General features: G+C 40.4%; 2 protein-coding genes across 3 annotated transcripts; both read right to left on the reverse strand.

Annotated features, from left to right (window-relative positions):
- Positions 1-120: 120 nt before the first annotated feature.
- On the reverse strand, positions 121-4,781 carry LOC131790736 (anoctamin-4). 2 transcript variants are annotated; one of them, XM_059108012.2, is made up of 5 exons: positions 4,443-4,781; positions 2,309-3,861; positions 1,634-1,758; positions 1,135-1,558; positions 121-606 (listed from the first exon to the last, which is right to left on the reverse strand). In XM_059108012.2, exons 1-5 carry the CDS (start codon positions 4,722-4,724, stop codon positions 375-377), a joined length of 2,616 nt encoding a protein of 871 aa, XP_058963995.2. In that variant the 5' UTR covers positions 4,725-4,781; the 3' UTR covers positions 121-374. The 2 variants fall into 2 exon arrangements, with proteins under 2 accessions (XP_058963995.2, XP_058963989.2); XM_059108006.2 differs by having other exon boundaries at positions 2,309-3,864.
- Positions 4,782-7,525: 2,744 nt separating this feature from the next.
- On the reverse strand, positions 7,526-11,923 carry LOC131791036 (anoctamin-4). Its single transcript, XM_059108346.2, has 5 exons — positions 11,542-11,923; positions 9,442-10,994; positions 9,193-9,317; positions 8,238-8,658; positions 7,526-7,967 (listed from the first exon to the last, which is right to left on the reverse strand). Exons 1-5 carry the CDS (start codon positions 11,836-11,838, stop codon positions 7,631-7,633), a joined length of 2,733 nt encoding a protein of 910 aa, XP_058964329.2. The 5' UTR covers positions 11,839-11,923; the 3' UTR covers positions 7,526-7,630.
- Between the last annotated feature and the right edge of the window lie 515 nt (positions 11,924-12,438).

Consider the following 12,438-nt stretch of genomic DNA (forward strand, 5'->3'; position numbering starts at 1 on the left):
CCCCCCCCCCCAAAATCAGTAAACTGCATAATACTGCAGGTCAGAACGCAATAGATCCTCACTTTTTAATGCAGTGAAACGATAACTGTAAGATAAGATATCACATTTATTTCACGTTTTTCAAATATTCTTTTAACCGCAACGACGAGGCACTTAGCTGAACTTAAGCATTCGCTTTTTGAAGTGGCTGTACTCTCTCTATTTGTAAATAATCAGTCTATGAACAATTCATTCATAGGCCTTTTGGCTCATTTATTTGAAAATCGTCGTATAATTTCTAAAATATTAAGCAACAAAGATTGTAATTGTTGTTTTTCTTGTGATGATAACTCGTCCTTTACTTTAAAAAGCGACGAAGGCGAATTACGAGAATATTAGAAGTTCGAGTTAACGTGAACATGGATAATCGCTTTTTCCAGCTCTTTCTCTCGCTTCTTCTTGTATTCCAATTCTTCAGGTATGTCGGGAATGATCCATGCGATGAATGTTGTTATGAAATACACAGTTAACTGGAAAAAAAACACGAAAGCGAGTCGAGCAGCAAGAATGTTCCAGTACTCACTGGAGCGCTTGTACGGGTAAAAGTTGTCATGGTAACCTTTATACCTAAATGAAATGCAAACAAGGCGGCTTAACACAATGTCATAAAAAAGCAAAGAAAGTTATAACCCTAACCACCCACAATTATGTACCCAGGAGCAGAAAAGATTGAAATACGAATAGCACCAGGGCCGTAGCCTGGATTTTTCACAAGGAGGGTCATAATTAGTCATACAGAGGGTACTCACCAGATCGTCATGTCGACCTTTACGCGGTGTTTGTGCGTTATGCATAATAAAGAGGGTGTCACGGGCCCCCAGGACCCCACCCCCCCCCCCAATCCTAGAGAAGCTTAGGATGATGGGAAGTGACTAGTGTTTCGTGTTACTGTAGGGATGCTGTTTTTCTCGAGCTTCTTAGACGGTACAAAGAAAGTAGAAAACTGGGTGAGATATCTCTTAAGACTTATGTAGCCTCATTCTGATATTATCTCTCATGAATTGTTATACCTCCATTGTGTTGCGACTAAACCTCGATATTAATTGATTGAGCCTTGGAAAAGCCTTTAGAGACCATCTCCTCTGACGAACTTACCTGCAGTAGTCCCGCGCGTAATTGAGATTTTGTGTGGGATTGATTGGTTGCGTGCCATTTTCCCATGTGAAGAGCGTCTTTAGGTCAATGGATGCGAGACTGTTATTGACGTATCCTATGAGTGTCCCTTTACTCGAGGGATCGCCATTTCGTCCCGAGTAAACCATCTTGTAGACGAGCTTGGGAATAAATTCGGAGGTAAAAGCCAACACAAAGGCGTTCACCAACACGGAAATCTTAGTGATGGTTTCCAATACAGTGTACCAGGCTCCTATGTCTTCAGCTCGGACGGCATCAGGACGGCGGAAGTGGCACAAAAAGTTAATGGCATCCAAGCGAATCTCTACGATTACATTTAAAAGTGCAAACAATGGGCCAAGAGGAAATGCAGCCACAAACATGGTTATAAAGCCGTACTGCAGAACTGAAGGTAAAAATGACATGAGTGATTAAAATGAAGTTTTTAAACACGCTTCTCCGATATATTGTCGAGACTCACTCATTTCAAGGTATTCCCAGAACATGAAGTGCTCCTCCAATGGACTCAAATCAAAATCCTGCTCATACTGTGGTCGGTCACCAACCTTCTCCTGGCCTCGCCTTTTCCATAACAACATTATGTACCTGAAGAAATAAACGGATCTCCGTTAATGATTGCGCTGCTCAACTGGTCAAAAAGTCACGAACTTTGCGGCGTACATACGCCAGAAGGGTGTCCTCAAAATATTGAGACCATTTGTACTTCTGCTTGCGCTCCTAAGCTGTACTATAAGTAAATATTTTCTCTTTCAGCCTATTAGATACCATGGAAAGAATAACAAATTACATCATTAAGTGTATGAGTAACTTTTGTTGGTGCAATATCCTCCTGGCTTTTTAAAAAACTTGACTAGACACGATGCAAAATATAAAACCAACAGACCGCAAATTTATGTCTTCTCTTTCAGATAGATGAAACTCCAACCGAAAAATGTGACTGACACGCCGACCAAGAGAACAAACAAAAAAGCAAACAAAAAAACAACAACAACATCAGTGATGGCGGCAAAATCCATAGGGCACATCAACCACAACCTCTGTTTTTTTCTTGTTGTTGTTGTTGTTGTTGTTGTTGACCCAAAAGCTCATTTAACTACTTTTCCTTCAACAAAACAAATCATATGAAAGTACTCACGGAATTCCAATTTCTGTGATGTTGTAGAAAATTTGTTGTCCAACCATAATGATGGCAATCTGAATGGCCAGCTCCAGAAAGCATCCTTGCTCGCTACACCCATCCAGTCTATATTTACCCAGCACTCTTCTGTACCTGCCTGGAGTCCCAACAATCATTTCTGACTTGAAGAAAGCGATGTAGAATATAGAAGTATAGTTGTTGAAAAATTGGAACAGGGCCATCTTGCGGATGAAGCTATCTTTATAAGCTGTTTTAGTGGGATGGTTCTCCCAGTCTGTCAGAAAGACAGCCAGTTTGTTGTAGACCAACTTTAAAATCGTGATTGCTATCAGGTTAAGCAAGCCTGCTGTAGCTGTTGTTAGGATCCGGGCCCCCTGCTCAATTTTCTTGTCAGAACTGCTGCTGAAAACTGCGAAAACTGCTGCACGGTACACAACCACACCTATCATTGCTGCAATCACAAGAAGGATCATGAAGGCAATGACGTTGCACGCAAAACCCAATCGTCGAAACTTCTTGATTTTGAAAACATTTGGGCCGATTTTTCCGGTTAACGGGTCAGGTTTGTAAGGATTAAGCTCTTCCTCAGTCAGGCTTGCTAAGTACTCTGGGCGAAATTCTTCTTCCTCTTCTTCAAACTCTGATGTGTGCCACTTTTGGGCGAGGACAGCTTGACGACGTTTCCAGAATTCAAGAAAAAGTGACGCCCATACGGATGCGATGAAAGCCAAAGCCACAGTTCCATTATTGTCAAAATAATGCGTTAATTTGGCGTAAATACATGTGTCTGGAGCTAAATTCCAATAGCTACACTGTCGATCGCACAATGGGCACATGTACCATCGACCCCTGTTGTCTTCGTTGCACATGTCATGTACTGGAATATGAGAACCAGTTGATATGATGCCATAAAGAAAGACGATCAAAGAAATCATTGTAAGTGGAACCAGCATGCCAGTGTAAAATCCAAGCCAGGCGAAGTACAAGCCGATTTCATGGCCAAAGTATTCCTTGATGGCGTCGTACGGCTGGTATTTGAAAATTCTGCCAAATCTTGCCCAGTCTCTCTTCAATTGCTGGCGTTTGTTTTTTGGAGACTCGCCACTTTCTAATCGATGTGTTCCTTCATGCAAAGGATAACATGCCAGATATACACCATCATAAAGAAGCTTCGAGAGACCCACGTCATCCGGTTGATCTGAGAATGGAGTGCTGTGAAGGATTTGCTGCAGAAGATGTTGGCGATCAGTGACTGGAAAAAGCGAATTTTCACCGACATTCTGATCAAAGACATACTTGGAAAGATGATCTCTTTTGAATTGGCCCATGAAGTAATCCATATTTTTCTCAATAGATGCATCACGAATCTTAAAAGGGTTTCTCCTGTTAATGGCCGTAACTACAGTTGATCCCAGCAAGTACTCCATCCAAGAAGTAAAAGTGGTGTCGTTAACCAGAAAGGGAACCTTCAGTTTTGCAGACTCGGCTCTTTCAGCGAGAACTTCCAAGGGAACATGAACCAAGACAAAATGCCTCAAAACCTCAGTATCCTTCTAGAAGAGAAAAAAAAGATAAGATTGAATATGTAACGGAAACTTTTTTTTTTATTGAAATGTGACGGAAAGTTCATAATAAATGCAATTTCCCTTTCCAAAACTTTTTGCACGAAAATAACTTTGAAACAAAAGTTAAGCCGAGGAAAATGGACTCTGACCTTCTTAATCAAGATTTGCGCAAACAACCAAATGTTGCGAAACGCTTCTCTCCTTTAAAACCAAATTATTTCCTAGATGCGTACTTACTAGGCCATGAAATTTGCTCATATTTGCATAGTAATCGATGTGTCATCTCTTATCGTCCAAGTCACTTTCATATCCATAAAAAAATTTTAATAAAACACGAGCAAAATTTAATTGAGAATTAACATCAAACCTCACAAAAATAGAAAACAATTCTTCCTACTGTTAATTGTTACCACTGTTTGAATTAATAATGAGGCTCTGATTGAAAGTCAGAAATGCACTAGCTAGTCGGCTTTTGGTTTACTTTTTATAAGTGGCAAAGCGTGCAGCGTTAACCGTAACGCTTGGCTAGTTTTCTATTTACTAAACAGATCAAAAAGCGGTCTTACCTGTTGAATCGCGCGTGTCTGTCGCTGAAGGATTAATCCTCGTCTTTCGAGCTGGTTTTCGAAATATGTTCTTTGAGTCGTCAGTTTAAGAGTGGCAGCCGCAGATTGTTCACTTGCTTCTTCATTTTCTTCACAAGTTTCAAACACCAACACGTAATCAATTCTTCGCCTCGGCTCACTACTGCTCAAATAAACTCCTTCGTTAACATCCGTGATAAAATTTTCTGAAACAGTTTCATACTCTTCTTCGTCCAAAAGTCTTGATAATTGTATTTTACTCATGTTCGGCTTGTTGAAAGCAAACTGAACTCAAGTAGCACTTCGAGACTCGAAAAGTGTTCAAAACCACTAAATCACTTTCCCTTGAGGCACTATACTATTCTTTGAAAACAATGCTACGTGCCTTACTCGATATTTCTGGAGTTCACTCGAGGACAAAGTCTACTCAAATGAGCATAACAATGCAACTGCAGGACTTACTTACGCATTTTGATAAGAAAACCTGAACTAAATTAAAAACATTGGTAAAATCTTCACAGGAGCTTCCGAATTTTCTAACGCTGTCAATTCAAGATCGAGAACGACGCTTTTTAACTAATGTGTTTAATTGGAGGCGCTTCTCTTCGGCAACGGTATCTAATTTAAATTCACTGTACTTGCTAGTCATTTATTAGATTTTTTTCTCAAAAGAGTCAACCTCCATCATGAACGGAGTTGAACGAACCGGCTTCTTTTATTTCCCAGCACGTTATAAATAGCTGCTAACGAAAAGGAGTTAAATGAATGAAAGTTCCATCGTTCAGTTTAACTGTAACCAAATACTTCACGTTTTAAGTGATTTCAGAGAGAGGAAAGAGAGGATTCATAAGTTATTTATCGGCTTGAGGTAGTGACCGACGTATTTGCTTAAAAATACTCCCCAGCCGGAAAAACGAGATATATTTATGAAAAATGGCAACGAAAGTTGGGATGTACTCGGCGACTTACGGAAGCGTTACCGTGGCCCGTGAGGAGAGATAGGAAAATACTGACCGGGTAAAGAACCAATCAGATTGCAGGATTCGTTACCGTGCCCTCTCAAAAAAATAATTTCTTAGTATGTCTCCATTTAAAGACAAATGTCAACCTCCGTGAGGCGTTAAGCTGACAGAACTGGCTTTCCGCTCACGAGTTATTCCTACTCCCGTTTCTCTCGCGGAGTAGAGTTCACCCAAATTTCAATCTCAATTAAGGCAAATAATTTATCCAGTTCACGATGAGTAAGAACCTAAAGTTTATATATCCGAGCTACCACTTTGAAAAAATCTTCATCCAACAACAAGCGTGTAACAGTATGACTGTGCAAGCTACCTCCCAACCCTCCCCCCCTCCCCTGCATAACTTAACCCTCCCCACCAAGGCCTTAGAAATGAAATTCATTTCATTAATAAAAATTGTCTTTAAGTGATGGCCTTAATATGGCAACAAGCAGCAGTTCCGTTTGAGAAAGCGTAACTGAAGTTAATGTTTTGATAAGACTTATATTAAGGCCCAGCCAGCATAACAGGCGTAATTTTTTTCACGTTTTTCAGGCGAACGGAGGCGAACGCGAGGCGAGCGCGAAGTGTTAGTCACGTTCGAGGAGAGAAGCATAGAGCAAAATAACGCCCGTACGCATACTATTGTTCAAGATCTTCCGCCCCTTCATACACCTCCAATCAACAACTAATCCCAAGAGCTGACTTTTAACGCCTGTGTGTTATTTCATTGGATCTCTGTAAATTTCTCGTCTTCAGCAAGCATAAATGTTTGTAATTTCTGTCTGCCTGGTATAAATATAAGTATAAATTGTTTGCAGGTGGGGTTTTGACAATTTGTCATCATTTAGAAAGGAAACCATTTTTCCAAAACGCAAACGTGTTCTTTAGTTAAGCTAATGGCTCCTTATCTCTTGATTCCCTCGTTCCTCGCCTTCCTTTCGTTTAACAAAATGCTATTTCCTCATTTGTGTTCCCCAAAAAGAATAACATGGCTACACAGCTAACCTTTCTCCCAGAGTTCTGTGATCCTTTCCTCCTGGTACATCCTGACTATGGCACCCGCCACCCAGGCGGGTGGTTAATACACACAGTCATATTTCTGCCCGGCGCTGACATATGAAAACCGCAGGAGTGAAAGTTATAGAACTAAAATAACTTAAAAGTAAAGACTACGATCTCAATTAAAGGGCGGCTACCGAACCCTTCTGGTTATAATATGATGGTACTCTCCTCCATGGCCTGGTTATTTGTCCCAAACTCTGCGCGTCCTTACACTGGCTCGGAGAAGTTGATCAACTAATAACTCAAATCACAGGTCGAAATGAAAAAGTTTATTTTTCGCTAACCACAAGAATTGTATCAGGATAAAGACAGGGTGCTGACCAAAATATCTTGAGCTGGAGAGGAAATTCTCACACTCAGCTTTTGATTCCAGAGCAACCTCCAAAAGCTTTTAAGGATGACAGTGTAGACTTAACACCGATCATTTTTTAAAACCAGCATGCCTCATCTGGTATATGGCAGTGTTTTGGCCTGGAGAAATTCAAGGTGTGACTTGATGATGGGAGACACTTTAATTTTAGAGATCTTTAATGCTGTAATGCTAATGATTACTGAACTCAACACCACGTAGAGAGGACGTTTTACAATTAATGATAAACCAAATGCATCGCAATATTGATTAGATGATGGCAAAAAATCAATAGAAATACGCGCGTCATACTTTTTCATGCACGCCCCGAAGGTCCTGGTAGCTTGATGGAGAAATTTTACTCCTGAAACATTATGAAAGACTCTTAGTGACGAATTTACTTTCCATGTATTTATAGACGCTTTTCCTCTTATGATAACTTGTTTTCTAGCTTATGGGACTTGTCAGCGACAGTGGACCGCAATAACAGAATCAACCAGTCTCACTGTATCTCACAATAATATACGTAGTTTTGCTGTTTAAAAGCCTGGGCGTAAATACTATACGTGGTTTTGCTGTTTAAAAGCCTGGGCGTAGATTCCCCCTCCCTCCCTCCCCCCCCCCCCCCAAAAAAAGCAATTTTAAGCATTGAAGTTCTTACTGATAATTTTCTAAATTTTTATCGTCTTTTTGATGTAAATAATGAATTGAAATTGGGGTAAGAAGTTGCATGTGTATCACACCTAAGGTAATTAGGGTTAAGACTCGTGTGTTTGATCAAATTTTTTGCTTTCAACGTTGATTTCATCCAGGGCATCCTCATACTGTGTTACGTTATCATCCTCTTCTTCCTTAAGTTCCTCGATGTCACTGTCGTATTCAGGAGTATAGAACACTGTCTTGACCATTTCTCTTTCTCTTTCCATAATAAACTGCAGCTCATCAGGCTTGTCAGGCACCAACCAAGCAATAAATCCTGTCACAGTGTAAACTACAAACTGAAATACGAACACAAAGGCCAACCGAGCAGTTAGGAGGTGCCAGTATGCTTTGGAGAAGCCATACGGGTAAGTGCTATCATGGTATCCAGGGTATCTATTCACAGAGGAAACAGAACATGAAACGAATGTTTTCTTTGTGTGTATGGCAAATACTGTAGGGTAAACATCTGCCCCAAGACTATTGTACATCTTGAGGAGCGGAAGGAAGCTGAAAACAGCAATTAATCTAGGTTAGATCGGTCATTTCTAAGACAGATTTCATTTCAGAAAGACAGCAGCTCCAAATGAAGCTACCCTAAGTTACCATGAACCACCTACCACTCTAAACACTCTATTGCTATTGCGATGAAAGCTATTTAACTACCTGCAATGACTTCTTGTGTAGTTTAGATTTTCTGTCGGGTTGTCTGGCTGGGTTCCATTTTCCCATGAGTAGAGGGTATCCAAATCAATGGCAGCTAGTGTAAAATTAACGTATCCCTTCAGAGTGCCTCCACCTGAGGAATGACGATCAGAAGCGTACATGACTTTGTAAAGGAGTTTCGGGATAAACTCTGAAGTGAACGCGAGTATGAACGCATTCACCAGCACTGAAGCTCTTGTCACAGCTTCCAGGACGTCGTACCAGGCCCCTATGTCCTCAACACGGGCAACATCCGGTCGGCGAAAGTGGCACAAGAACTTGATAGCGTCCAGACGGATCTCAATGATGGTGTTGATAAAGGCAAACAACGGGCCGAGTGGGAACGCAGCCACAAACATGGTCACAAAGCCATACTGTAAAACTGAAATTAGTCAAGAATGATTCAATTCTGAGATTGCCACCCTTTGCCTCAGTGAGCATACAATCTAGATGTATCAGCAGAGGCCAAAATGCATTTTATAGACTAGTTCTATGTTATCTTGAGATAACAGGGCTTCTTACAGAAGCGGCTACACGAGGTCTCCACCAAGTAGCTGTAAATGGGAAAAAAATTTCTGAAATGGATCTTTAGACTGTAACAGTAAAGTTGGTGTCGATATTAGCGAATCACGATGCGCAAGTCTACCAACGAGAGAAAGACCGAATATTATATTCAAATACACATCAATTTATTATGCAATATATATATCTATTGTCATCGTTATTATGACTATGATCATCATCATCATCATCATTATTATTATTATTATTCTCATGATTTGAATTTTTCAATGTTCCATTTGAGTTACAAATTTGCTTCACTTGCTTAGCAATCATGAACTTGGCCTTACAACGGCTTTTGAAAATTCAGTTGAATTGAAAAGATATCAATTTCCACAATATTTAAAATTCTTACCAATTTCTAAGTACTCCCAGAACATGTAATGCTTTTCACATGCAGTTAGATCGTAGTCGCTTTCGTACTGAGGACAGTCATCTGGATTCTCTTTGTTACGCCGATTCTTCAACAGACTCAAATATCTAAAACCAAATGAGAGCATGCGTACTTAGAATAGGCTGTTAGGTTTTGAAACTGTGCTAACGAAAGAAATAAACAAATTCCGAAAAGATTCAAGCTCTCTAAAAGAACGTCCTTGGTACTTACGGCATCGCCATTTCAAATATATTGAAGAAAATCTGCTTTCCCACCATGATTATAAAAAGTTGAACAGCAAGTTCCAAAAAGCATCCCTGCTCGCTACAGCCGTCTAATCGATACTTGCTCATCAGCCTCCTGTATTTTCCAGGAGATCCCACAATAAGGTTTGATTTAAAGAAAGCAATATAAAATAAGGCTGAATAGTTGTTGACGAACTGGAAAGAAGACATTTTCCACGTGAAACTGTCCTTGTAAGCGCTTTCTGTGGGTGGGTTTTCCCAGTCAGTTAGCCAAATTGCCAGCTTCTCGTACACTTTGGACAAAAACATTATAAAAACAAGATTGATAAGCGCAGCCGTTGCCGCCGTGATGATACGAGCACGTTTTTGAACATTGTTGTCCCTACTACCACTCAGTACAGCAAACATGGCGGCACGGTATACCACTACGCCAACTGCAGCTCCAAGAACTAGAAGAATCATGAAAGCTACCACAGCAAAGACTGTGCCATATCTTCGGTACGTCTTAACCTTGGAAACTAAAGGTTCTATTTTTCCGGTCTCTGGGTTACGTTTAAAGAGAAACATTTGCAACTGTTCTTTTGGTAAACTTTTCCTGTATTCAGGACGAAATTGTTCTTCTTCTTCCTCAAACTCAGAGGTGTGCCATTCTTGAGCGAGGGATGCTTGGCGACGTTTCCAAAACTCAAGGAATAGCGTGGCCCAGATGGCCACAACAAAAGCAAGGAACACAGTTCCATCGTTGTCAAGCAGATGCGTTGTGTAAGCATACATGCAGACGTCGGGAGCTAGATTCCAAAAGCTGCACTGTTTGTCACACAATGGACACATATACCAACGACCTCTGTTTTTCTCGTCGCAAAGATCTTGAACAGGGATGTAGGAGCCTGCTGAAATAACACCAGCGATGAATACCAGCAAGCCAACAATGGCAAGAGGAAACAACATGGCGGTGTAAAATCCGAGCCAGGCAAAATAGAGGCCGACTTCGTGTCCGAAGTAATCCTTGATGGCATCATAAGGTTGATGCTTGAAGAATCTGCCAAATCTTGCCCAGTCTGCTTTCAGCTTCTGTCGATCATTTGTTGCAGCTTCTCCTTCTTCCTGCGAATCTGGGCCATCATGAAGTGAATACGCAGCGAGGTAAGCCTGATCCAGAAGAAGCCTTTGTAGCCCGACCCCGTCCGGTCCTCTCGCAAACCGGGCATTTTGAAGCAAGTGTTGGACGATGTAGTGGCGATCCAAGACTTTAAAAAAGCTCTCTTTGTCCTCGTTGTTCACATACTCGCTCAAGTGATCTTCTAGAAAGGGAGCCATGTAAAAGCTCGGCTTTTCGCCTAGGGTGGAATCATGAAGGACAAAAGGATTTTTGCTCTGCAGCTTTTCGAACAATTTGTGACCAATTATATTCTCTATCCATGAAGAAAATACCGCGTCATTGGGTCGAAGAGGAACCTTTAATCTCATCCGCTCAGCACTCTGTGCCAACACATTCCAAGGCGCATGGATCAGCACAAAAGTACGTTCTATTTCTGGATCCTGCATAATGCATGAAAAGTAAATTCAAAATTTTACATGAACATTGATGATATAAACAAGAGCTAATCGAATTTAAACTGGAAAAGGAGAGAATGTGCGGCTGTATTATAAAACATTTCATCGCTGTCCCTTCCCCCGACAGAGTCTCTTCTAACGGCAACGTAATTCACACAGATGGTTACTTTTCATGTAGCTAACGTAAGTAGTTCCTACTCTTAGCGTGTCGAGGCGATGGTACTTTTACCGCAAAGCTTTACAGGGTAAATATTTTTATTCAAGGCTTTAGTGAGTACTTTCAACCATTACCCTGCAATTAATATTGAGATTCTCCTATTCGTTTGAGTTTATAAATCAGATTAAAGAATGTTAAAAGATCGATAAAATTCTAGGCGGCTATTGTTAGCTATGAAAACTTGGAGAATGAAAATTTACTGAAAAGCTCTGCGAATAATGCAAATTAAAACATGACCTTATAAGCCTCTAAATAAACATTGAATGTGATAAAATGAAATAGCAATAATAGAATTTCTAATCTATAATTATTTACCTCCCCGATGATCACAGTCTTACGCTGCAGATCTAACCCTAGTTTATTTTCAAGGCATTTTTCAAATGAATATCGCCATGCAACAAGTTTCCTTTGTTTTGCGAGAGCATCATCATCCATTCCACTGACATCCTTTGGAGTTTCGTAAACCAAAACGTAATCAACATGCTTTTCGTAGGTTTTATTTCTCTTGTGTAGTTCGCTTGGATCGTCTTCAAGGGATACTTGCGATTTTTCATTCAACTCTATCTGGATGTTATCGATTCGGTCCAATCTCGCATAGGATCCCCTTTCCATATCAATTTTATATTTCCAGCTTTGCAACGGTGGCCAGGTGATGACAGATGCGATTAAATTAAGGAATTCTTGTTTGAGAAATACGTTGGCAGGATGTGTTAGGTTCAATGTCCTTTTAAAGCAGGCGAAAATTTCAAAAGGCGTTAAGAATGGCTTCGAAATGCGAATCAGCGTTGAAAAACTCGCGCCGTTATTATTAATTCAAGCTGCTTTTATGATATTTTGGAAACACAGGGGCCCATGACAGCATTAATAATTTATTACTAGAAGTGATGCTTCTGTACTTGTAGTTAATGGAAATGTCTGCTCAATTATCGTAAAGCGGCTTTGTGACAACAGTCCGATTCATCATCTCATGCGAAAGTAAAGTAATTATACTGCAGGAGCAATATTTCGACTAAGTAACTATCGGTCATAGCGAAGTATGTTAAATAGAAACAAATCGCTTTCAAAGCGGTCAAAATTTTGACAGGAGCTTGGCAAATTTTCGTCCTTTAAATGGTTTTTACTGGCTCGCTATATTTGGATGTTTTCCAACGTTTTTGGTATAGAGAAAACTCTTCATGCTCGAAAACATGAAGGTTAAACATAGATGATATG

Source organism: Pocillopora verrucosa, chromosome 8 (assembly GCF_036669915.1).
Source record: "Pocillopora verrucosa isolate sample1 chromosome 8, ASM3666991v2, whole genome shotgun sequence".
Classification (NCBI taxonomy): domain Eukaryota; kingdom Metazoa; phylum Cnidaria; class Anthozoa; order Scleractinia; family Pocilloporidae; genus Pocillopora; species Pocillopora verrucosa.